General features: G+C 36.3%; 2 protein-coding genes and 1 long non-coding RNA gene across 5 annotated transcripts in view; 1 reads left to right on the forward strand and 2 right to left on the reverse strand.

The window, feature by feature from the left end:
* The window catches only part of SCYL2 (SCY1 like pseudokinase 2), a 36,492-nt gene extending 23,322 nt beyond the window's left edge, over nt 1-13,170 (reverse strand). For both annotated transcript variants that reach the window (XM_034403382.3, XM_034403381.3), the window contains exons 1-4: nt 13,019-13,170; nt 5,570-5,774; nt 2,088-2,245; nt 1,340-1,484 (exon numbers count right to left, since the gene is read on the reverse strand). In XM_034403382.3, the coding sequence (XP_034259273.1) occupies nt 1,340-1,484; nt 2,088-2,245; nt 5,570-5,746 (480 nt within the window). In that variant the 5' untranslated portion in view covers nt 5,747-5,774; nt 13,019-13,170. The remainder of the gene's footprint in view (nt 1-1,339; nt 1,485-2,087; nt 2,246-5,569; nt 5,775-13,018) is intronic.
* A 36-nt stretch (nt 13,171-13,206) lies between these two features.
* On the forward strand, nt 13,207-23,442 carry LOC132712591 (uncharacterized). The gene is made up of 3 exons (XR_015728913.1): nt 13,207-13,743; nt 17,240-17,276; nt 18,112-23,442. It is a non-coding gene; the product is annotated as an uncharacterized LOC132712591 (long non-coding RNA).
* On the reverse strand, nt 15,492-25,835 carry ACTR6 (actin related protein 6). Of its 2 annotated transcripts, XM_034403753.3 has the most exons (11): nt 25,532-25,835; nt 24,620-24,737; nt 24,322-24,390; nt 23,724-23,847; nt 23,459-23,594; nt 23,320-23,376; nt 21,821-21,919; nt 21,212-21,287; nt 20,871-21,042; nt 17,682-17,820; nt 15,492-16,041 (listed from the first exon to the last, which is right to left on the reverse strand). In XM_034403753.3, the coding sequence occupies exons 1-11, from the start codon at nt 25,597-25,599 to the stop codon at nt 15,912-15,914; spliced, it is 1,188 nt and encodes a 395-aa protein (XP_034259644.1). In that variant the 5' UTR covers nt 25,600-25,835; the 3' UTR covers nt 15,492-15,911. The 2 variants fall into 2 exon arrangements, with proteins under 2 accessions (XP_034259644.1, XP_034259646.1); XM_034403755.3 differs by lacking the exon at nt 21,821-21,919 and having other exon boundaries at nt 25,532-25,832.
* Between the last annotated feature and the right edge of the window lie 1,687 nt (nt 25,836-27,522).

Raw genomic sequence — 27,522 nt, forward strand, 5'->3', positions numbered from 1 at the left:
ATGAGAGTGTTGGGACACTACCCGCGCGGCCGCATTCTGCACCAGCTGAAGCCTCCGAATGGTCTTCAAGGGCAGCCCTATGTAGAGAGCATTGCAATAGTCGATCCGGGAGGTGACGAGCACATGAGTGACTGTGCGTAAGTCATCGCAGTTCAGGTAGGGGCACAACTGGCGCACCAGATGAATCTGTGCAAATGCCCCCCTGGTCACGGTCATTACATGATTGTCCAGAGTCAACCGTGAATCCAGGAGGACACCTAAATTGTGCGCCCTTTCTACAGGGGGCAACACCTCACCCCCTAAAGCCAACGATGGAATATTCTCCTGGAACCGAGATGCCGGTACCCACAGCCATTCCGTCTTGGCAGGGTTGAGCTGAAGCCTGTTCGTCCCCATCCAGAGCCGCACTGCTTCCAGGCACCAGGACATCACGTCGAGGGCATCACTGGGTTGATTCGGGGTGGATATAAAAAGTTGGGTATCATCAGCATACTGATGATACCTCACCCCGAAACCACGGATGATCTTCCCCAGCGGCTTCATATAGAGATTGAACAAAAGGGGAGAGAGGACCGACCCCTGAGGGACCCCATACGTAAGGGGCCTCGAGGCAGACCTCTGCCCCCCCGCCAACACCGACATTATCACATTCTTGTGATAATGTCTTTTCCCCCCAATTTTCTGAAACTTAATTATGATGGATTATATTTTTGCTTGCAACCACTATCTCAATACTCCACACAATGTAACCAAGACATACTCGCTCATCCAATCAATTGTAATTAGGTCTTTAAGCCCTTATTGGTGAGAAATTTTTGCACAATTTACACAAAAACAACAATTCTAGAACATAGACAGTAGCATGCAAATGACCAAGATATCTGAACAAGATAATCTCTTGAGGGGTTCCCAAAAATCTTTTAAGAACCGAAAGCAGCTGAGGACTGAAGTTTTTAACCCTCTAAAATGTGTGAATTCACTTGCAGATTATTTTACAACATGCAAGGAATTGATGTATAAATTTATTATAATTTTTATTATAAACAATACTTTTTATTGTTTTTTTCTTTCTGTAGAAGGAAAATAATGTGGACTAAGTGCCTCCTTTATATATGGAATACATTAAGGTGTTCGAAAATAGAGCACAGCATGCAAAATGTTACAAGATCCACTTCTTCAAATATGTTTACTTTCATATCTTTAGTCACAAAATGGTACTCCTGCCTCCAAGTGGTAAAATTAGAATTCATCTGCTCATTTATAGACACAAACACACAATTTTGAATGGATTACAATTATGATGCATCATAATTGATGTAAGTTATAAGTAAGTGTATACCTGAAGTAAGCCATATTTCGTTTCCACATCATACAAGTTATATTCTTTGATGTCAAATGGTAAGGGTGAAGGAAGATTCTCCCAGTTACCCAGTATATTAGCCAAACTTGCACTAACTGGTTCTGTACAAAATGCTAGACAATCTCTAAAAGAAAAAAAGAATAGTTTTACTAAACACTCCAAACATTCAATTTAAAAAAAGAGATAGGTATACTAATGCAGGTAGTTTATAGGTTGTATAGCATACTGGCATCTGGAAAATTCACAAGACGTTGTGATAAGTGAATATATTTCTTATATATTCTTAACAGCAAGTACCAAAATCCCAACTACATAAATCACCATTATTTTGCAAGAATAAACATCAGTTAAAATCCTTTAAAGCTTCTCAGAATTACTGGAAAAAGAAGAAAATGAAATTTCTGAATATTTTAAATAGATCCCTTTGATTTTTCCTTATAAGACTCTCTTGCATTCATAGAATGCAAACTGAATTAAATGCATGTATTTCATCACCCATTATACCCAGGGTATAAAATATTTGAAAAGTAATTAAAATATGTGTTTAAGTTGTAAACCCTTGCTTTATTTAGAAATCTATGTAAGTATTTGAAAAAGAATTCAGTTTTTTAAAAATTCTGTATGCTATACTGCACTTTGGTCGTCTATTTTCAAAATTCATCAGAATCCAATTATTAGACTGTTTTGACTTTGAATCTATTATTACTTTAGCATCAGAATTTTTTACCGGGATTCTTCTAGTGGATGCTGCACGGTTAGCAGCCGAGGATGTCGAAGTCTTGTCAACTGCTGAACTCCGCGTTTTAAGCAATCAATAATTTGATCCTTCTCAAATTTCTGATATTTATCCATAAGTTTTTTATCAAATACGAAGACTGCCACTTCCTAAACGTAAGATATACAAATGTAATTAATGAACCATTTATATTTTGTGTATCTTACTAAAGAAAACTACATTTAATACTTCACTTTAAAATAATTCTTCTTGATGCCTTTTAATTGAAAACAAGTCATTTCACCACTGTAAGAGAATTGCCATCTTGTACAGGTGGTCTTCGACTTACAACCACAATTGGGACTGGAACATCTGTTGCTAAGCAAGACAGTTATTATGAGTCGTGCTCAATTTTATAATTTCTTTTGACACAGTTAAACAAAACAATGCAGGTTTTTAAGTGAATCATGCAGTTGTTAAGTGAATCACATAGTTGTTAAGCAGATCTGACATTTGCCATTGACTTTGCTTGCTGGAAGTTGGTTAGGAAGGTCACAAATGGTAATGATGTGATCCTGGGATGCTGCAACCAGTAAATACACATTGATTGTCAACTGCCCAAATTTTGATCATGTGACCATGGGAATTCTGTGACAGTCATAAGTACAAGGACCAGTCATAAGTTCCCTTTTTCAGCACCATTTTAAGTTTGAATGGTCATTAAATGAATGGCTGTAAATTGAGGACAACCTATATACAAACCACACTTAAACTACTATATCTATTTAGAATTTTCAAGCTATGTCTTAAGTAAAAAAAATAAGCTTTATGTTCAGGCACCTGATAGTGTCATATTCTCTTTATATGTGACAGAAAGATTTTATTAAAAGTAGAGTTTTAACTCTATTACATAATGGTGCTGAAAAATTCACTGGAATATTAACACAGTAAGTACAATAGAACAATTTTCCTGATAAGTGACATTCAGCCAAATCTAGCAGAAGAAGAAAATAATAGAGTTAGGTCCTTGGAGGTCGTCTAGTTCAACCCCCTGCTCAAGCAGAAGACCCTATACCATTTCAGACAAATGGCTATACAATCTCTTCTTAAAAGTCCTTGAAGTATTTAAGTCTGTTCCTGGGATCACACTCATTATATAGCACAATCTTGGGAAAAGGCACATTTAAAGTGTCACTGACTACTGACTTGTGTACCTATGCATGCTTTGAAACACCTTTTCTTCGGATCCAATTACATAGCACTAAAATGTGAGAAAAAAAATCAGAAAATATACATATATGAATGATTGATATATAAAAGCATTTTCAAAGCTTTAATAAGGCTCAGAATACCTAGAAAGATTACCTAGAGAGATAATGAAAGAAGGAGTAGGGATAACATGATAGCAGTCATCCAATATTTAAGGGGCTATTACAAAGAAGAGACGGTCAACCTATTGTCCAAAGTACCTGAAGGCAGGACAAGAAGTAACAGAAAGAGATCCAACCTAGAACTAAGGAGAAATTTCCTGACAGTGCCAACAATTAATCAGTGGAATGGCTTGCCTTCAGAAATTGTGATGCTACATCACTGAAGATGGAGAGCATGGTGGTGAGAGCAACTGTGGTTGGAATGCGCTGTAGCTTTGTGCCATATTGCTGCAACTAGGTTTTGTGCTGTAGCTCAAAGGCTGCTTATTACAGCCCAGAATCACAAAGTGTCAAAAAACTGCCTTGTGCCATGCTACTGGCTCTGTAGGGTGGGGTGAGTTCCTGGGCATAGCAAGCAGCCCCAGAGCCATGCTATTCTGCTCCTATTTGCTATACACAAGAGTGTAACAGCCAAAAGGGCAGAGATGGGTGGGGGAAGATTGATGGCTGGGGAGAATTGGAGGCAGTCCCTTACCTTACTGAGACTCAGGGCTGGGAAGGACCAAGCCTGGAATGGTTGGAATCGGGATAGGTCTTTGGCTGATGACTGGTGGAATTTGCTTAAAGAGGGCAATTGGGATTGTCAGGATTGTAAGCAATGTGGTCACATGATGTCTTGCTTTACAACCATATTGCTTAGTGTTGGTCATAAATCAAGGAATCTGTGGTAGCATGTCTATGGAGATTTTCAATCATCCAAGTCTGGATGACCAAACTGATGGAATTGAAGAAGTTTCTTAGATGAGAAGCAAAATGTTTTCAAGGAAGTCCAGCTGCCATTTGAAAAGCACCTTTGGGACAACCTGTGGTAGCACCTACATCAGAGTCAATGTAAGTATAATCTATTCATAATTGTTTGATCATCTAGCACTACAGGAAACAGAATAAGATCTTTGTTACAACACCTGTCAGATACCTACTACTCCAACCTAAGAATTTCTCACACCTTCCTCATTCAATCAAAACAAGTCTACTAAATGCATAGACATACAGTCCTCCAAGTAACAAATTGCAGAAATAATAAAATCAATATAACAATTGTTTTATATTTGTTTATATTTGTTTCAGGTATCCATAGGCAGATCATATTATATGGTCTAAAAATAATTGAGGTGAAAAAGAAACAATAATTACAACTATTTAAAAGACACTAATCAAAATTAACACAATTAAATTTACCAAAAGCTTGGTAAATTAAATGAAAAAGGCCTTCATTATATCTTAGCAGTAACGGAGTAACTGATGGAAGATTGTATTATATAATTATAGTTCATCTTTTTTGGTAATAGAATGTACAACAAACCTAATAAGAACAACTGATGGACAGATTTATGCAAGAGATGCTCTTTAGATATAAAAGCCACATTGCAATTTATACATAGTAATCCACTCTTAAAACAGTTGGCCCAAAACTGTCCAGGTTAAATAATGTGAATATTTTTTTTAAATATTCACATTATTTATTTTAAAAGGGTAGAGCTAGAACAACAAAATAATTACTAATTAAAAATTACATATGACATGAAGTATCTTATTTATAAATCTATCAAACTCATACATAATCACTCTCACCTACCAGTATTTCTGACAACAACCCTAATTTGGACTGGAATTTCTATCACCAAGCGTAGCAGTCATTAGGTGATCATTTTGATAATGTGATCATGGGGGTATTGCAACAACTACATTATCACAGGATTAATGCAATAATCCCAGGTAAAGATATATTCAAGTTGTCTTATTGACATCTGAATACTCGATAGCAATGTAAGCACACACACGTCTGAGATAGTTTAGGATAGATTTCATACATCTAATTACAGATAGACAACCTCCTTAGATTGAAATCTAAGAAGTTATAGTATATTTAATTCTCTTTAGTTTTCTCGTAACTTTTAAATATTGAGACATTTTAGAAACCTAACAGAAACATATATGAACGTCACTTCCACAAATATTATAATGTTGAGCATAGTCAGCAACTTTTATTCTGCCATTGTAAACTACATACTCTCTTTTGAAATACCACTCTGATTATATAGATTTCTTTCTCAAAAAGCTTACCTGTTTTGTTGACTTTTTAAAGCCATTAAAAATTTTCCAAGCAAGTTTGTTGCCACCACTAGCAATGTGCCGACCAACATCAAATTCCCTGGTTACAGGATTTCCCATGACTGCACTTGTGACATCTGCAGTCACTTTTGTAACAGTGTTCTTCAATTTATTTAGCATCAACTCCATTGTTATGGCAATTCTGCAGTACGTTTACCTATAAAGGAAATTATTAAAATTGTTTTGGAAATTTTATTAATACAAATAGTAAAATATACATCATTTACTCACTAAATGTTACTCACTTTCATTATTTAAATGAAAGCTTGATGCCACAATAATAAAGAATTTTAACATTTTTGTATCCCTTTTTGAATTTGAACAATGACTTTTCTCTACACATTTTCCAATTTCTCAGCATCCTTCTTGTATTGTCATAACCAAAACTGGACACAGTATTCTAGATGTAGTCTGACCAGTGCAGCGTAGAAGAGAATGATCATTTCCTGTAATCTCAACATATATCCCTGTGATGCAGCCAACCATCACATTGGATCTTTTCACAACTGTCTCACACTGAAGAAGTACTCCCTATTCTACCTTGTAGTGTTGATATATTGACTTCAAATTTGCTAAAATACCAGTTGTCTAAAAAAATATTTAAAAATATTGAAGAGCACTGGGTCTAGAATAGAATTCTGAGATGTCCCATTGCATACTACTCTTCATATAGACACAGTCCCATTGATTATCTGCCATCAAGTCATTGGTGACTCTTAGTAACTTCATAATTTTCTCTATGATGAATACCTCCACTAAAGATTACATATTGGGTACAATTTATTATTATTATTATTATTATTATTATTATTATTATTATTATTATTAAATATACATCCATATTGTGTGTAGAGTTGGTTTTGGGTGTCATTCATATTAATCCAATTCGCAGTAACAATATTAATAATCTCTATCACATTTATCAAATTTAAGTAATCCTCATATTGTTTAAACATACATTTTAAAAAATGCCTAACATCTGTAAACTTCTAATCTATTATTTTTATTCATTCTATAAAAATTTATATTTTATTATTTCCCCTATCTAATTTTATTCCTGCCTCTTTCAGCTTACAATCAGGCTACTTTAATATTTAAATGGCAATTCCTTCTATCTGTCATCTCTTCTTCTGTTTAGAGCTTCAATTCTTATTCATTTTTTAATTCGCCTCCCACATTCCTCATCTTTGTCTTTATCTTCATCTATATCTTTCTTATTCAATCTAAACCTTTCTCCCAGTAGAATCTTATACTGCCACTTCTTCCAGATGTCTGCCCATGTCCCAATCTCCTTATCAAAGATATCTTCCTGTCTCTCCAGTTGTCGATTTGTCTTTTTATTTTCTTCGGTCTTTCTCTCTTTATCAGCTGGTTTGTCAGTCCTATTTTTTGCTCCAGGCCTTGATTTATTTGTTGATGTGCCCAATCCATCTGTTCTCTCCGCTCCTTTTGCTTATCATTTATCTGGTCTTCCTCTTCGTCGAGCTGTTGCTTCATTTGCTGGTTTTTCTGATCCATATTTTTTCCCTGTTCGTATTCAATTTGCTGGCTTGAATAATTCATTTCATCTAGACTTTCTGTTGCTTCCACCAGTTCATGGGCAGTTTGATCTTTGTTCATTATAAAATGTTTTCCATTTTCTCATCTATACCATCAATTGAATCCATAATATTTTGTAACAACAAAGCCATTTTATTAAAATGTCCTCTCATTTCCACAGCTTCAACTCCAGTCATAATAGCAATAAAAGTGAAATAAACAACAAAATCACAATCTAGTTCAGAAAGAGTCCAAATTTCCAATCATTAGTAAATGGGGCTCTCTTCTCAAATTTCCATGCTGCCTTTTTCCAGCAGGTATTTATGGATTTACTCAAAATCCATTTCTTTTAAAACAAAGTCAATTATTTAAATGAGCCAGTTCCAGTATTTACTCAATACTCTGATAGCCCAAGGTATTTTCCAAGTTCTTTAAGTCTGTTCTGTGGTTTTAGTCTTTTATTCTAGCTTTCCAGAGTCTCTTTTATAAAATGTCTTTCTTATTTCCACCTCTGGTAAGCATAAGGCAATAGTTAAAAGTGATAACCACCAAATATCAAATATTCCTTTCCTCGTCTGTAAATTTCCAGAAGTCTAGGAGTCGCTTTCCCCTTCATCAGTAGATGGCGCTTTCGGCTTACTTTTCAGCATAGATTTCTTAATCAAATCTCTTTTCTTTCGCCGCTTAAACAGTTATATTTTTAGAATCTCTTGTCTAGGATTTTTTTTTTTGTTTCCTTGGGGTAATTTTTAAAGAAACGAAAATTCATCTCACCCAGAAACAATCTCTGTTCATTGTTCTCTTTGCTCCTGCATTTTCTTAGGTGTTTTGGCTGTCCCCAGCTTCATGGCAGCCATGTTGATGGCCAGTGCTCCTCATCTTCGGATGAGGAGGATTTATCAAGCCAGGGAGGAGAGACGCGGCTCTCTTCAACCTGCAAGGTGCCCCCCTTTACTTCACCACCCCTACAGGGTGGCTATGGCTCCTTTTGGAGCCCTGTGACAGGGAGAGCACAGAGCAGGGCTGCAGAGCTCGTGGTCCTTGCCTCCAACACCACCAGAAGACAGCCGGAGGTCTACATATTGGGTACAATTGTTCCACCAGCTGCAAATCCATTTGGCAGAGGGACAATCCATCTCACAACATTTCATCGCATCAAGAAAGAGGCTGCATCAACTGTATCAAGTGTCTCACTGAAGTTTAGGTACAGTAATCTGCAGCATTCCCTTGGTATACTAATTACTTTGTAAAAAAAAAAAGTAAGATTGATGCTAAGCCAACAGATCTGTCATTTCTATTTTCCTTTTTTAAAAGTATGGAATAATAGCCTTTCTCTAATCTTCTGTTACTTCCCCTGCATTTTAGGAATACTCAAAAATTAGTCAATGATTCTGAGATTACAAATTACTTAATTTTAACTATAATATTCTCCTTACATCAGTACAAGAAATTATGCTTCTGGCAATCCAGCAACATTTGAACAGACAGTTCAATTATAAACAGATATGGATTAGATTATTTATAGGGCATCATATTTTGGATGGTTGAGATTGTATTTATGTATTTGATAATGGACTAGGGATGACATAATAGCAGTGTTCCAATATTTGAGGGGCTGCCACAAAGAAGAGGGGTGTCAAATCTATTTTCGAAAGCACCAGAAGGCAAGACAAGAAACAATGGATGGAAACTAATCAGAGAGAGAAGTAACCCAAAACTAAGAACAATTAACCAGTGGAATGGCTTGCCTTCAGAAGTTGTCGGTGCTTCATCACTGGAGGCTTCTAAGAAGAGACTGGACAACCATTTGTCTGAAATGGTATGGGGTCTCCTTCTTGAGCAGGGGGTTGAACTAGAAGACCTCCAAGGTAATTTCCAATTATATTATTCTATGTTCTGTATAATCTATTTCCTCCAATGTATACAAGCTTTTACTGTAATTTCATCATCAAATCTCAGCTATTTTAATCCCAGAATAAAAATATATACATTATATCAATTGTGAACTTTGCTTTCAAGAAACAGTATTTTCTTATCATATTTTCTACAGAAATGATAAACATGTCCTACACAGAACCATCTGTTTTGAGAATAAAATCATTGATAACATTTCTATTACATTCCATTTGTATTTAATAGAATACTGTCACCAGTTATGGGCTTTCTGATATTCAATTAGCTAACATTGAACTAAATGCTTAAATCATTCTTAGCATGGAAATGGAATGCTACTGCTTGGATACCAACATTGACTTGTGATGAGATGGATGGCAAACAAATTTAATAAATAACTAAATTTGATAAATGAATAAATATACATTCTCAAGAAATCAATTAACTGCATCCCTTTTTATAAGGTCTGCACATGGTACTGAAACAATATTGTTTGATGTTGCAGCTGACATATGGTGGGACATTGATGGGAATTTTTCACACTCTTAGTCCTGCTACATCTCACAGCAGCTAAAGACAGGACCATTTTATTATTTGGGTCACTTGAGAGAGTTGATTAAGGGCACTGTTTGGCAGTGGTTCTGTCCCTTGTTGAGGGGACAAACTTGTATGGTATTAGTGGAGGAAACTGAATCTTTGGGTAGTGTGATATGATGTACCTCCGGGTACAGTTTCTCCATTTCTTTTAAACACCTACATAAAGCTGTTGTGAGATCATCATTTTGGGATTTTATGTCATGATGATGATGATGAATCTCAATCCTAAACCAAACAGGAGATGCAGTCTTGACCGAGTGCGTACAGGCAGTGTATGTCAGCCCTACAAGGTAGACCAGGCCAAGAAACTGGTGCCACATAAACCTAAAACTACTTTCATTGAGATTAACTACCACAACAGAATTTTGCAAGTCTGAATATGCTTGTCCTCCTCCTCCTTTTACTTATTGTGTGAGTTAGGATGGTGCCTATCTAAGATGTTTTTTATACCCCTCCTCCTCCATCTGGCCTTCTGCAATATTTATTTGCTTGTTACTTTGGTAATAAATCTTCTTCGGTGGATGTTTTCTTTAATGTACGACTGAACGAAGTTGAACAGATTCATACTTAATCCTAACAAAATGAAACTGACTTTGTTACAAAGTTGTTCTATATTCATGATTGTTCCATTTACTGCTTTCAAAGATGTGGTAGTGCTGCCAAAGAGCAGACATGCAATCTGAGGATTCTCCTTGACATATGATTCCTGATAGAAGAGCAGGTGGAGGCTGCGGTCAGAAAGCCTGGTTATCTGACAACATTCACCTGATGATTAATATTTTGATGTAACAGAAATTGGAATCAGCTATATTAGTTTTGAAAAAATCTTTGATATTTTTCATATTACTTTTATGAAGAATGGCCTGCCCTAAAAGGTTATGGTTTTCCATCATATTTTTTTCACTATATTACAATTTTATATCTTCATGAAGCAGTTAAAGTTATTTTGAATTGATTTGTCTCAACTTATCAAATTTAATTTAATTTAATTTCCAATTTATATACCGCCCTTCTCCCTGAGGACTCAGGGCGGTGTACAGCCAAAATAAGAACATAGAATACAAATATTAAAAACAGTTAAAAATATGTATAAATTTGGCCCAGAAATTAAGAAATCACAAACCAATTAAAAGAATTTAAAAAATTTCTTCTTAAACCAGCCCAGCTTGCTGGAAAAGATGGGTTTTAAGGGCACGACGGAAGGCACTGAGGTCATGGATTCTCCTTATCTCAGGCAACTGATTCCAGAAGGTAGGAGCCCCCACAGAGAAGGCCCTCCCCCATTATATAAATGTTTTCCAACCTCAGCATCTTTAAGATGCGTGGACTTCAACTCCCAAATTCTCCTGTCAACAATTCCCAACCAGCTGACTGGGGAATTCTGTGGAATGAAAAACTGGAATACTATATCCACTTCTGGAGAATCAGTGATTCCAGTTGTTAAGAAACAAAAAAAATATGATTTAAAATGAAATTATTTCATCAGATGAAATAACTAGGCCCTTTAGGAGGTTTAAAATGGAAGAAAATGCAGTTTTATTGATTTCAACATGTCAGCAAAATTTTTGGGAAGAAACGTTATTAAGGATCTTAATGAGAAATGGAACTGTATTTCTGAAACATGGATTTTGTCATTTCAGACAGAACTTTGGCTATATTGAGGCTGGAAAAGAGGATAATTTTATGAAACTGTAAATAAGGATTTTAAGGAATACATCTATATATAAGACTGTTATCTATTTTGAAAAGCCTATATTCCAAAAATGAGAAGATGAAAATATATTTCTATGTGGTCTAGGTTAATTATTAGTTTAAGGACAAAATTAATTTTGCATTATTACCTATGTTTTGCCCCTTTTTAAGATTTTCTTTCTTTACAGCATAACCACTCTTTTCCTCATCTCTGCTTTTTTAATGTTTGTGCTGTACCTTTTTGTTATTTTACTATCTATGTGTGCTTTTTTTTTCTAGAGCCTTTGGACAGTTCTGGATGGACTACCAGCTGTGACTTTTCCAGATGAAAAGACAATGAGGTTAATGACTCTAACTCTTGTTGTCCCAAAGCTAGACAGTGGTAATTTGGTCTACGCGAAACTGCTTTTGAAAATGATCTATAATCTGCAGCTGATACAAAATGCAGCTGCTTCCCTATTAAACAGTATTTACTGATTTAATACGGGGGGAAAAAAACCCTCATCCTAGAAGTGCTGATTACTAGCAGGCTTTGGATTTGATTCAAAATCTATTAACTATGAAATCCTATATGATTTAATCTCTTGTAAATTTCAAACAATGTGTTCTGGTGAAATATACCTACTCAATGGGTGGGGCACTATGAGTATCCCTCTCCTGAGAGATTAAGGGGACAGGCGCCCATAAAATGGCTTTCCCAGTAGTACTATCCTCATTCTAGAATACAGTACATCTGCCTCCTGAGATCAGAATGTCACTTTCCCCTTTTGACATTTAGGAAAGAGTGAAAAAGCAAATCTGGGAATTATTGCTCTGCTTTTTTAAGCCTGGAAATAAGTATTTCGACTCCGTTATTTTCAATGTGAAGTTAACTAAATATACTTTTGACTGGAACATCAGTAGCATTTCGGATATGTGTTAAAGGCAGTAATTTCGATTTAACTGCTTCCATATCTCACAAAAAAAATACTTTTAGCAAGTTGTCAGAAAAAGTATGTGTTATGTTATGTTTTATGTTACAACACATAAAAAAGTAAAGAATTTAATTCTCTGTGAAGCAGTACTCTTCAAAACAGGGCAATCCCATTAAGTGTTTTGGCTTAGATTTCCCAAGCAAGTTTTCTCAGACGGTGCAATAAGTGGACAATTAAAACAGATGAAATATACTCAAGCCCATATTATTTTTATGCTCCGTTTGGCATTTCAATATACATGCAAACTTTTAAATATGCTGTAATATCATTTGCATTGTCCATTTTAAGAATAGATTAATCAACTATGGGATCACTTAAGAACAAAAGTGCTTCTATCGTTGGCATTTTTTGAGATGTCAGACTAAAAGTACGAATAGCAGCCGATTCTTTCGAATAAGTAAACGCCTAAAACAGATACGAGATTTTCACCGTGTAAGCAGAAGGTTGAAGCAGCCCTTCCTCTTAACCGGAAGAGCCTGTTAGCTTGCTTTTATTTCTCTTTTTTTCCGCCACGTCGCTCCCGACAGATCGAGAAAAACACCTTAGCAGAAAACACGGTGGAGAGGAATAACGTCACCCAACTCTCCCTGTCCCTGCCTGCCCAGATTACACCGTTCAGGCCCTCCTTGCCGTTCGGAGGGAGAAAAACGGGGCCCTTCCCCGCTCCAAGATTTTAAGGCCACTCGCCGCCCTCAACCCGGCTCACCTCTCCCTGAAGAAACGATCCAGCCCCACTGTGGGGCGTGGTTGACCAAGTGCAGACCAGGCTCGGCTACGCCATGGCGACCACCTCAGCCGCCCAAACCTGACCCGGCTGCTCCTTCCCCTCAGCTTCCGCCGCCTGCCTCGCTTGTTGTCACTGCGAGAGAAACAGGGGATGGGCTCAGGGCCGGAAGTTGTGGCGGAGGAAGCTCCGCCCACCGCTTGCGCCGCCAACGGTAGTTTCGGTGTCAGGGGAGCTTGACTGGTCTGTTCAGGTGGTCGGCTCTGGAGTGAGGCGGCCGGGGAGCCGCGGGTGGCTGTTATGGATGCGTTCCATTCCCCCAGGCGAGCGTTCCTCAGGAGTGCCTCAGCTGAAGCTTTCAGACCGAAGACGCTGCAACTTCCCTTTCGGTTTTGGCCTCTCCTTTGATCTCGAAGGCTGACTTCACCCGTTGCAATATAGGGCATAGTTTTAGCTTACTGTGTGGTGGCTTAGTACAGGGGTCTCCAACCTTGGCAACTTTAAGCCTGGCGGACTTCAACTCCCAGAATTCCCCAGCTAGCAAAAAATGCGAGTTATGATTTTCACACTTATGGCCATTGCCGCATCCTCATGGTCACGTGATCAGAATTCGGAAGCTTGGCAACTGGTTCATATTTATGACCCTTGCAGTGTCCCGGGAGTTATGTGATCACCTTTTGCAACCTTGTGACAAGCAAGATCAATGGGTAAGCCAGATTCACTTAACAAGCAGGTTACTAACTTAACAACTGCAGTGATTCACTTAACTGTGGCAAGAAAGGTCGTAAAATGGGGTGAAACTTAACTGTCTCGCTTAGCAACATAAATATTGCTTAGCAACATAAATATTGGGCTCAATTGTCGTAAGTTGAGACTACCAGTACTTTATTTAATAAACAGCAATGTATAAATTGTGGGCATCCAAAGGAACGGGGTGAGCAAATTATATATGCTTAATTACCTCATCACACACATTATCTGTTTACATACTGTATACACCATCATGAAATTACATAAACGTACTTTACAGAGTTATCATTACTCGTATCGGCTGCTGCCACTTGTTGCAGAAATTGCTGATACAAAACTGATTTATATATTCTCTGATTCTGAAGATCAGCATGAGAACTGATGTACTATAATAAGAGTTATGAGAAGATTCAGGTTTTGTGGATCATGGATGTAAAGTCCAAGATGCATAAACATCTTGGCATTTAAAAGACTTAACGGTTACTTCTCAATATAATCTTTTGTTTTAGTATTTTTGAGGAGACTGCTTATTTTAGCATGTACTGTAAGAAAGATTCCTGCTTCATCCTAGTGGTGACATTGACAACAAACAAGGTTACCATAGACTCAGATACTTTTTCAACCATAGCTGAATTACTCTACTGTCAAGTGCTCTAATCTGTAAGCAAGTTCTGAAGAAAGTAATGCTCCAGGTAAATTATTCCTGTTTCTCATGTGCATGCCTGAATCCTGGAAGGGATCACATGATCCATTTCATTTTAGATCTAATTAATTCCCTATAATTGTAGAATCTTGCTCCAAGAAATAATTTTGAAGACAAGGAATCATCGAATACAGTTGGATAGAAACAGCCTCTTCAAAAGACAGCATATTACCATTTCTTTTGAGGCTAGTGGCATTTCACCCTCCCTAAGAGAAAAAATTATCTCCTGACTCCCAGCGACATGCATCCACAACCACCCCAAGGAGCCAGGTTATACATATTTATTCCTATTATAAGTAAAATTCATGTATGAAAGACAGAATACTTGGTAGAGTACATCATAGAATATTGTTGGAACAAATATCCAATTGAAATAGATCAGGCATTGAAAATTTTGTCAATCCCCATCACAACTACTTTTCTATATTCAGATTTGAACTCACTTTGTAAAGGATTTGGAGAAATTATCACAAATTTATAGAACAGCAATGAGGGTTAGAACTATAATGAAGACTACAAATTAAATTCTATGAGGAGACATTAATGGAGCTAGATACTTACAACCTTGTGAAAGCTGAAGCACTACTGTATATTATAGCACTTTTCTATTGAACTCCATAGAAGAGGATATGGATTTAAGTTACAAAAAGATATATTTCAACTGAATGTTAGGAAAACCTTCCTCACAAGTAAAAACATGGTGGGGTCTGGAAAGTTGAGAGTTACTCTGTGATGTTTTCTAATCCAACCAGTACCCAACCTGTCCAATCTTTGCCTTTTGTTAATATGAAGGCTAGACGGTCTGAGAGAATTGAAACTGAATTAAGTTTCAATTGAATCAATCCCTACATTAAGGTCTAAACTCAATAACTTGAATGGCCCCTTCCAATTTTAATTCCTTGGAATATTTCTCTATTTGACACTGCAGTTTGTTACCTTTGTCTTCAGCTTAGTAGCTGCTGCCCTTTTCTTCCACCAGATCTAATAAAAAGGACTTCTGGATAAAATTACCCATTTATTAAATTGATCAAGATTAAATATTTTTTAAAAAATGAACTAGCTTTCTTACATTTGAGTTATACATCATTATCTTTCTAGAATCCAAAAAAGTTTCATATATACATAAAGTTTCATATGTACTGTACATTTAAAAATTTGTAAGTCATCTCTGCCACAAAATATTCTGATATATTAACACTTCCTTTAATTTCTAGTTATTTTCATTAGAATTCATATATTTATCATGAATTCAGTGATCAGTAATAACAATATATACAATACATTTGTATACTCATGTACACAAATAAGTATACACACATAATCAGTTCATAAATATTGGTTCTTCTAGGACACAGCACCATCTTACAACATATTGTCACTACAATGGACAATCTATACAACACTCATATGGAAGTAATCTATTTAAATATCAAATTTTTCTTCACATATGCTATGTCCATTTTCTTCATAGTCTTCTCTTGTTACTACCATATCTTCGAAATCATCATTTTCAGAAATCAACTTTCCACCTTCCCAGGAATAAGTAATAGGACTGAAAATAAATAAAACAGCCTTTTAAAAAGCAAGCTATATAAAATTATGAATTAATATTAGTTTACATTAACCATACTAGGAAACATTACTTATATAATGCATGTACAATGAATGTACTGAAGACCAAGTTGGTTATGATTAATTCAATTCCACAGGGGAAATGAATGGAATGATTACAAGTTATGCCTACCCATGTGAGGAGATAAAACCAGAAAATCAGAGCAAGCATATGAAATTGTGTACCTTGATGGAATATTTATTAAATGGATGGAGAAGTTTTAACTTACATATTTGCTTAGAAATGTCATGAACAAGACAAGGTTTGTAGTGAGGGATGAATCTTTGTTGGAAGAAACAAAAATGGATGTATGTGTGCTTTTTCCAACTTCATAAACTTTCAATGGCGTGGGAATGATTTATTTTAAATGTATTTGTGGGCTCCTCTTTATTGGAAAGGTGTGAGGTGCCTCAGATATTTTCTAATCTAACCTTTGCCCAAGACACAAATCCTTTTATCATCGTGGGCAAATGGCTATCCAAACTTTACCTTTTGTTAACATGAAGGCTAGACAGTCTGAGATAAATGAAACTGGATTGCTAAGTATGGTTTAAACTCAATAACTTGAATGGTACCTTCCAATTTTGATTCTTGGACTATTTCTGTATTAAAACATTTGACACTACAGTTTAATACCTTCGCCTTCAAAGACAAAGTGTCAAGTATAAATGAATACAAAGTGAGTCATCAATATGAAAGAAGTAGGTTGGGGGTCCTTGGTTTATTTACGAAATATCAATGAAGACGTAGTCACAATAGAAAAATAGGAACCTCTTGCCACAGGATGTAAGAACCGCCTTCTCTTAGTTTTCAGTAAAAGCCTTAAAACCTGGCTATGACAGCTAGCATAGAGTCCTGAAGGAGAAGCTATTGGTGGAGGTGGTTGGTGCATTAATAGAGAATTACCTCCATCTCTTCCCTTCAAAGCCTTGGTTTTTTTAAGCTTATTTTAGTTTTTGTAATGTTATTCTTTTATTTATAATTATCAGATGTTTATGTTTTATCTTGTCAACTCTCAAGAGTTGCCAATAGGACAGGAAGGCATATAGAAATGTAAGGAATAATTTCAGTTTTTCTTTCCTTTTCTATTATATTCTACTTTAATGTTTTGCCCACTACTTCTACTTCTTTTTTATAGGTAGCATAACACTGTTTACACCTAAAGGAATAATATGGTGAGTACATATATATATCTAGCCAACAATGCCAGAAAGAACCAGAATACATTCATTCCTAAATTATGGGCCTGGTGGCTCAGCAGACTGATAGCATTGCGATTAACACCAGCTGTCTGCAATTACTGTAAGTTCGAATCTCACCAGAGTCAAGGTTGACTCAGCCTTCCATCCTTTCTAAGGTAGGTAAATTGAGGACCCAGTTTGTGGGGGCAATAAGCTGACTTTGTATAAATATACAAAAGTATGAAGGCTATTGCTTAACACATTGTAAGCCGCCCTGAGTCTCCGGAAAAGGGCGGCATATAAATCAAATTTTTTTAAAAAAAATTAAAAAATTTAATATAAAAATTGAAAAATTATATTTTAAAATTAAACTCTATTTGTAAATTGAAGACTACTTACTTCTCTGGTAGTACAACTGAAACTTCATAATCTGTTGGAGTGAGGCATCGAACCTCAGAATAAACACGATCTCTAAAGCCAGGGAACAGAGAATTCCCACCTGTTAAAACAATATTCTTGAAGAAATGAGGCTGCATTTCTGTGGAAAAATCAGATTAATATAATTTAATATTCTAAATTAATTTGTTTGGTTTTATGGCAAAAGAAAAAGCAATTGCCAGTTTAAATTTGCCTCAGAGATAGAAATAATTCAGATTTGTCTTTTTAAAAGTCTTCAAAAAAGTCTTCAAAAAAAGTCTTCAAAAAAAAGAACACAAGTCATGGGTCAGGACGTGGATTCACCTCCCTGTATTAATCTCTGCACAAGAACTGGAGGTCGTCCATGACTTTGTGTACCTCAGCTCAACTATCTCTGACACTCTCTCTTTAGATACTGAGCTGAATAAACGTATTGGTAAAGCGGCCACCACATTTTCCAGACTTACAAAGAGAGTATGGCTTAATAAGAAGCTGATGGAACATACAAAGATCCAGGTCTATAGAGCCTGTGTTCTAAGCACACTCTGATACTGCAGTGAGTCTTGGACCCTCTACGCACGGCAGGAGAGAAAGTTGAACACCTTTCATATGCACTGTCTCCAATGAATTCTTGGCACCACCTGGCAGGACAAAGTTCCAAACAGCGCAGTCTTGGAACGTGCTGGAATTTCTAGCATGTATACACTATTGAAACAGCGACGTCTATGCTGGCTGGGGCATGTGAGAATAGATGGTCGGATTCCGAAAGATCTCCTGTATGGAGAATTAGTGCAGGGAAAGCGCCTCAGAGGGAGACCACAGCTGCAATATAAGGATATCTGCAAGAGGGACCTAAAGGCCCTGGGAATGGACATTAACAACTGGGAAACCTTGACCTCCGATCGTTCAGCTTGGAGGCTAAAGACGCAGCATGGCCTTCTCCAATTCGAAGAGACACTTGTTCGGCAGTCCCGGAACCAGCGAAATCTGGGGGCTGGGCAGGGGACAGAATGTATCTGCCCTCAGTGTGGAAGGGATTGCCACTCTCGAATTGGCCTTTTTAGTCACACTAGATGCTGTTTTAGGACCTCTTTCCAGAGCATGATACCATACTCTTGAGACTGAAGGACGCCAATGTCTTTTTAAAAAATAGTAATAACTGGGATTATTGCTGATATTATGGAATTCTGTAAGTGTAACAGGAACAGATATGGTCCTCCTGCTAAAAGGTCTTAACCTGAGCATAACTAATCCAGACGCCTGTCATTCCCTTAATAGCAGCCACCTGATAGAATTAAGACTGTGTTGTTAACCTGGAATAAATACATGAAGGCACTCCTACCATCATCTTAATATTTATGTATTTTACAAACATAATTGCTTATTTCCACAAAAGGCTAAAGCCTCTATTTCACAATACTTGATATCTTTAATTTACTTTTGTTCAGCATTCTTAATAGCGCAGAGGTAATGACAGCAATTTTACAATATCACATTAATACTAACAATAGTTTCCTATGTAATGTGTCATTATATTTTAACTAGATATTTAATCATTTTTAATGTTTTTATTAAATTTGATACCAGAGAAATCAGAACAGGAATTCTTGTATACCAGAAGCTATGTTTATAGAGTAAAATATATTGATTTCTAAATTTATCTACTGTAAATTTTATAGATGTAGTATCCTTAATATAAATGCAGGTAGTCTTAGGGCAGTGTTTCCCAAAGTGTGGTACGCGTACCCCCAGGGGTACAGTAAGAGTTTGGTGGGGGTACGCGTTGCACCAGAGTTTGGTGGGGATGACGTGGGAATATCCACTGCACCGTGCTTAGCTGCGCCCACAGAACAAGGAAAGAAATAGGCGCGTATCGCAGTTTTTACACGGGAACTGGGGCCATCGTACATCGTATCGCAACTCATTATGGCGGGAACTTCTGCACATCCTTCGCGCAGCTCGGGTTCGGCCATTTTTAAACTGCGGGAACATTAACAGTTGACGTTGAGCCGCGGAGCTGTTTAAACGCCGGAGAATTACAGTGTTATCTAAGTATTTCCCAAAGTGTGGTATGCGTACCCCCAGGGGCACCATATGTTTTTTATGAGGGGTACTCAGCGTTACGAAAATTATAGAAGGGGTACAGATATGTCAAAAGTTTGGGAAACACTGTCTTAGGGTTACGATGACAATTGGGACCGGAATTTCTGTAACTAAGCGATGCAGTCGAAAAGTGTGATGTCACATAACCACATAGCTTAGACCATTGACGTTGTTAAGTGAGGACTGCAGATCATTAAGTGAGAGCCTCCTTGCAACTTCCTGCCAGTTTCCAATAAGTAAAGTCAATAGGGAAGTTAGCAGAAAGTTGCAAGTCCCAGGTGGATCACAAGTAGGCTGACAGGTAACTGGTTACAGTGGGATACAGGAAAAATGCATGGGTGGCTGTCATGCAGTCTGAGGGATGGCTGCTGCCTAGTGGAGGAATGTGCACAAATGGCTGTTGAAGGTGGCATGAACATAGTAGGGACTGGCTGTGGCTGCAGCCAAGTGTGTGAGGACGCTTGAGTGATTGTCAAGGCATAGCACAAATATGGCAAGGCCAGGGTTGGCTGCTGTTGAATGAATCAGCAACCATTGTTGAATGTGGTGCTGCAGGGGGAAAACTGTGTGTGAGGGTGTGTTGATGGTGGTTGGGAGGAGTGTGTTCAGGTACCACAGTAAGGCTCCTCAGAAGAAAAAGCCACTGGAATGTGAATGACTTGCGATTTTTCCTGCAAGCTTCCCCATTGATTTGTGTGTGGGAACCCGATAGGGAAGGTCACAAATAGCAATCACGTGTTGTGGGATGCTGCAACTGTTGTAGTGTGAGCTGGTTACCAAGCATCCAGTTCATGACTGCATGATCATAGGGTTCCTGGGACAGTCAGAATCTTGAGGACCGGTTCAAAGTATTACTTTTTGGTGCCATTTTAACTTCAAACGGCCACTGAACGAGTGATCATTGATTGAGAACTACATGTAATTATTGCAAATATTAATATTAAAATAGTTGTAGACAATGAAGCCATTGCCTTTAAAACTGTAAGCTATTTAAGCAAAATAAAATGTTTTGTTGTGCAATATACTTCACGGATCCTTGAGAATGCAACACCATTTTAATAAATGTACCTTCTGGCAAATTCTGAATTGAATAAACAATGGCTTCTGGAATTCCCATTTCTTGAATGCCAATATCCGAAGGATGGAAGAGTATTTCTGGAACTGCAAATCGCTCATTTGTAAGACGAAGTATTTGTTCACCAGTTTTGTACTTTCCACTTAATACCATTTCTTCTCTTGGCTACATCAAACAATTATAAAACACATAGTGGTAAAGTCTATATTTTTCATTAAGTGTTATTCGAACATTATATTTAATATGCAAACACAACATATAACAAATTGACAAATGTTTGTCATTTACTTGCACACACTGAAAACTTTAAACACAGTTATAGTGATTTTATTACCTTACAAAATCCTTTTTTTATTGTGCTGAAGTCTGGTAAAACATAGTCCAACATCACTGTATTCTCTTCTTTTAACCTGGAACAGAATTCATTGAGAATGCATTAAGTAATTTCTTAAAGTTTCTCAAAACAATTTATTCCACAGCAATTTTTATATTTTAATATAATGTATAACTTGAATATTCTTGAAGAATGAAATGGGCTTTTAAAATAATTATTAGGTAAATGCTGGAGGTAGAAAAAATGTGTAGCACATCCTTGATCTTGAATATCATTATTTCTTCTATTTAAAATATTTTAGGTCACCTTTATGGGCAAAAATGTCTATTTAAAGTGGACTAGAAAATGACATCTCTCTTCTTCCATGGATCAGATCACAAACTGAAATCCTAATCAAAGGTCTTCTCAAAGATCTTTGTCTCTCCTTCCAGATTTGTATGATGGGGCACAGAAGATAAAATAATTCCATACATGCTCAAAAGAATATCTTTTTAATTACAAAAATGTCAGCCTAACTAGGTGGCATGCTTTTTTAGGATCAAGCCCTATAAATTTCTAAACTTTAATAAAATAAGCAACACTTAACTAATATATTTAAAAAGACCATACTTTGCAATCTCCATATCCTTGAAAAAGTCTTGTGAAACATAACATACATCTTCTTTCACTTGATTAATCACATGAGTTTCATCCATAACATGGAGCTGCCTAGAAAAATTACATGAAATTTTAAAAAAGTTATTTATTCTGTTTGCTTTGCCAGTTTATTTTAAGTGTTGAAGGAAATTTACTTAACTTTGTATTTCATAGTCCACTGCAAGATTATGGAAAAGAACATTTAATGTTCTACAAATTTAGGTATGCTACTAAATTTAATGTAAATTGAGGAATTAAAATCAGAATCATTACAGTAAGTTCTAGTTAAAAATTTGTTGGGCAACACTGCTAAACTTCATAGCTCCTTGAATCTGAAGGATATGGCATTTCCTTTCCAAGATTGCTCCAATGAGTTAATAGGTAGATAATCAGAGCTTGAAACAGTTTTAGAAGTCATCTGTTCCAATCTCCTGCTCAGGGCTGTATCTCCTTTCTTATAATTTTAACTATTGGTTTTGGTTTTGCTCTTAGGAACAGGAGAAAATAAGTCCCACATTTCCTTCTATGTAAGATCTTCATATATTTGAAGACTGCTATCTTTTTGGAAGACTAAACATAACCAGATAATTTAACTCCTTCTCAGGCTTGCTTTGCATACTCCCCCCCTGGATTTACTTTGCCACTGTCCATTTTTGATATGTAGTGACTACGTTTGAATAGAGTTTTGTAAATGGGACTTGATTTGTGCAGAATAGAACAACTACTCCCATGATCTGGACTTTTCTCCCATTTAATGTACATGCTATCCTTGTTAGCAAACAAATTGAGACTGGCAACTTGGTTATAAGTGATCACTAAGCAAAATCATTACTGTGCTAATGATCTTATTTCAGCTTTCCTTAACTTTATAGACCTGTGAAGGTCATAGTGTGAGATTGGTCATAAAGTTATTTTTTATCACCCTTGTAACCAGAATGGTTGCTACATGAGGCAGTTACTAAATGAGGACTATATACTTTAAGATAGCATTTGCCTTTTTAGTAACTGCACTGCATTCCTGGTTTATGTTTAACTAGTGGTTAATAACAACAACAGAAGAGAATCTTTGTCACATGTATTATGGCAAAGACAAGTCTCCTCCAACCTATATTTGTGCTGTACATTTTTTCCTACCAAGATGCAGAACTTTATACTTCTCCCTGTTAATTTCAATCTTATTAATTGAAGTCCACTTCTCAAGATTTTCTATATCTTTGGATATTTTCATTCAGTCAATTATCTATCTAACACCAAAATCACCTAGCCTATATTTTACTATTTCATTAAAGAGAATATCTTGAGACATTTTGTCAAAGTTTTGTTGAGGTCCAGATACATACAGTATGACCACAGTATCCCTCTGATTAATTTAAGTAGCAATTCTCCCAAAGATGATAAGCTTAATCTAACATGATTTGTTTGATGATGGGGTTCAATAGGGTACTTTTGTAGAGTCAAAATAAATGCTTTACCTGTAAGAGATTATTTCCTTTAAATGATTGGTTAAGAGTTTTCCTCCAACATTAATTCTGGAAATTAAAAACAAAGCTTGAAATTTTCATATATTTTTAAAATAAAATTTCTTTTTTTATGAATGCTTAAATGTTTTACCTTATTATTGCTTCTTTCTTCTTTTTACTTCTACAGTAAGGCACAATGTGTGTAAAAGAATATCCACTGTCCACAATAATACAACACAATTCTGATGGGTTATCTCGGAAATATCTATGGGCACTAAGAGCTCCAGCTGAAATATAATATGCCATATTATAGCTATTTTTATTAGCAGACTGACATCATAATTTTTAAATGTGTTGAATCAATGTCAGGATGAAGAGCACCATACATTTTCTGGACAGTGAACAATGTCACTCACCATTTACTCTGAGAACTGCTTGGAATTGGTATTCTTCAAATAATATTTCATTCATAGACTCTTGAATTGAGCTAAAGTTGAAATAAGGTTCTGTGATGATTATGTTAGTATCAACAAAATCTACCTGTAAAGGAAAACATTTTAAGAACTGGAAGTAGTTTTAAAATAAAACTTGAGACATAACAACTTTCTGATATTAATTCAAAATCCATATTAAAGCTATATTTTATTTTTAAATTGACCCACATAGTCCCACTAAGTTACTGTTCTGAGCAAGTTTTAGATTGTATCTAGGATTTTCCCAAAATTGCTGAATAAAATGAATGAACAACCCATTTTAAATATATTTTCCACAATAAATTAATATAATTTATCAACTGGCAGTCCATTTTCAATATTTAAGAATATCCATAATGATCAGTTGCATGTCTGGACACAGCACATTTGAAGCTTTAAAACAGATTGGCATCCACAGATTATCCAAATCAAAACGTATTTTCAATCATTATTATTGTAGCAAATGTTTTAAATACCATGATTAAATGCCTTTTGCAGCTGTCTTACTTCTATATTCAAGATAAAGAAAAATGCAAGTTACCTGATACATTTCTTTTCCAAAAAGATAATCCCATACTTGTCTCTGAACATCCCAATTAACCAAGTATCCCTATTTTTAAAAAAGAAAAAAATATGACACTTGCATAATTTTTCGGCCAATATTTGTTGGACATACTGTATTACTAAAAGAAATTAAAATGGAAATTCATTAAATTTTGATGAAAATGTAACTGCTCTTCCTTTGTTCATCTGAATGAACAACCATGTAGGATGAAGTTATAATTATTTTAAAAATTAAGTGGGAAAAATTATGTATATTGAGGCATATTTCTAGTTACCTTCTGAAAAGGGAGAATATAAAAAAGTCCAGACGGATCTTTAATTTCATCCAATTGGTTAGCTGTAAATGTTTTCAAACGAGCAGTCTTTGATCTGAACTGACAATTGGGAATGACACTGTGGGAAGGAGAAAAAAAAATCTAATGGGATTCCTAAATATGTATTTAAACAAGCTGTCATCTGTAAGTGAACAAAGCAAATAACAAAATATTGTCAATATCAAAACACTTTTCAAAGGAAAAGCTCTATTAAGTCAAATATTTCATTAGAGTTGGAAGCAGCAAACCAATGTCTGCAACCAAAAAGGGGCCTAAAACTCAATAAAGTTTCATATAGTTAAGTCAAATTTTCAGTTCAATATTTTTCAAGATTTCTCAAATCATTTACGCATATTTTCTGCAAAAAAAGCCTCATTTTACTCGCAGAAAAGCTATAAAAACACAAATGAAACTTAAAGGAGACTCAGGATTTAAAATACTATTAACTGTTATTTTGTGCACTACACATAGACAATTATCCAGAATCTAGTTGGAGGATTAGTTCCTGTGCATCAGAAGGCTCCAAATAAACTAAGTATGCTATGAGGTGTATTTGCGAAAATCGTTGATCCATCTGTAAATAAAAAACAGATTCTTCCAAATTCCACCAAATTGGTGGAAAACATTTTATAATGAACAACACAGTTCAATAAATGACGTTTTCATAGTTTAAAAAAAATCTGGGCGTTTGTTAAGGAACGTACAGTTTGGGAATGTTTCTCTCCATTCACGGGAGCAATACATCCTGATCCATCCCTATATGAAACATGTAAGAAACCCGATAGATTAATCGTAAATTGTCCTAAAACGATGTCTGTGAACACAGGCTTCCATTTTGTCCATAACTGTTTCGAGCGAAAAAACCAACCTCACCTGACATGAGCATGACTGTACCCGATCTTGGCATTATAAGCGCCGTTATCCAGCACGAGCGTCGCCATTTTTCTTTTATGTCTGGGTCCTTCGACTCCGCCCCATTGCCTAGGGAAAAAAAACTCCTAAAACCTCCGCATCAGGCGAGGAAATTTCTCTTCCCTGGTTGTAGGCTACCATTGCAATGTTCCCACGAATGGGAAAAGACCCATATAGATACGAAAATCGCCAAAAAGCTGAGATACAGGCATATAAAAATTATTATTCTAATTTATAGCCCTTCCGGGTTCATTGTTTTAGTTCCGGGGTGGAGGTGAAACTAGTCCATTTAAACAAGACGCGGTAATATATAAAGCGGTTCTTCATTCTTTATAATGTATGACTTACTAGGAGTAATGATTTTATTTTTTTAAAAAAGCTCGCACATTCAAAAACTCCAGGTCATTGCCATTACACTGGCATGAGAACAGGAGAATATAAAAGGGGTTTCTGCGAGCGACTTCTAACGAAATTTAAATCGGAATCAATCCTATCTTTACAATAACATCAATGCTTTGTAGATTGGCGGAGTTTGATTTTTTTTTCCAGCTCCGCAATTCCGAGTAAATATATATTTTATTACACAGAAAGGCTGGAGTGGTCAATTACTTGGGGCACGTTTTGGCAGGTTTGTTTTCCCCAAAAGTTAAAATATATTTCTCCATTACTCTTAGTATAAGGAACTCAGTTTACTACCTGATGTTTGTATTTATAAACAGCTACAAATAACCCATACAACGAAGTGTTTCACTCTACCCTATATTTCTCTATTTATACTCAGGTAAGAACAACACATTCCTATTTAAATTAGCTGCAATGAGCTTAAGCTATTCAACTGGATCACACATGTGAATCACCATGTGATGCACGTTGCAGATTTTAAAAAATATTTATAATTTTAAATTGTTTAATGGAAAGTCCCACTGGATTTTTTTAGAGCCTTGTAATAAACAACAATCCCTTTCCTTGATTATCTTCAATACAGGGAGACTAATATTGGATAGCTTCATGTTTGTAAGCTAACAACATGTAAAATAATATTATTGACTAAACTGGCTGAATTTCAGAAGGTGACTCTACTTATAAATCTCTACAATTAGAAAATCAAACTATAAAAACAGGAATACAGTAGAGGTGGATGCAGTAGAGGTAGATTATAACTTGGAAAATAAAACTGATTCTAGGAAAAGGTAGAATGAGTTATAAACAAATGAGAATAACATTCAAAACAGTAATTGTCTACAGAATTATAGACTTATTGCATCTTATTGCATTAAAAGAGGAAGGCACCCTTTTATTTTATTTATTTATTTTATTTTATTTCGAATTTATATACCGCACCTTCTCCCGAGGGACTCAGGGCGGTGTACAGCCAGATAAAAACATACAATACAAACATTAAAAAACAATTAAAAGGATATATATTAATTTGGCCCCAATTTAAGATAACAAACCAATTAAAAAATTTAAAAAATTTAATTTTAAATATTTAAAAATATGTTAAGCCAGCCCGGCTTGCTGAAAAAAGAAAGTTTTAAGGGCACGGCAGAAGGCACTGAAGTCTTGGATTCTCCTTATCTCTGGGGGCAGCTGATTCCAGAGGGTAGGTGCCCCCACAGAGAAGGCCCTCCCCCTGGGGGTCACCAGCCTACATTGTTTGGCTGATGGCACCCCGAGGAGGCCCTCTGTGGGAGCGCACAGGTCGGTGGGAGGTCATCGGTAGCAGCAGGCAGTCTCGAAGATAACTAGGTCCTATGCCATGGAGCGCTTTAAAGGTGGTAACCAACACCTTGAAGCGCACCCGGACGACCACTGGGAGCCAGTGCAGCTCACGCAGGAGTGTTATGTGGGAGCGCCAGGCGGCTCCTGTGATTACCTGCGCGGCCGCATTCTGGACCAGTTGGAGCCTCCGGGTGCTCCTCAAGGGTAGCCCCATGTAGAGAGCGTTGCAG

This window comes from Pantherophis guttatus, chromosome 7 (assembly GCF_059756535.1).
Source record: "Pantherophis guttatus breed Tessera chromosome 7, ASM5975653v1, whole genome shotgun sequence".
Classification (NCBI taxonomy): Eukaryota; Metazoa; Chordata; class Lepidosauria; order Squamata; family Colubridae; genus Pantherophis; species Pantherophis guttatus.

Coding starts and splice junctions, on each gene's coding strand:
- ACTR6 (XM_034403753.3), bottom strand. CDS start 25,599: ATGGCGACGCTCGTGCTGGATAACGGCGCTTATAATGCCAAGATCGGG. Junction 24,391..24,619: donor ATATTCTCCCTTTTCAGAAG/GTAACTAGAAAT, acceptor TTTTAAAAATAG/GGATACTTGGTTAATTGGGA. Junction 21,043..21,211: donor TAAAAAAAGGATTTTGTAAG/GTAATAAAATCA, acceptor TGTTTGATGTAG/CCAAGAGAAGAAATGGTATT.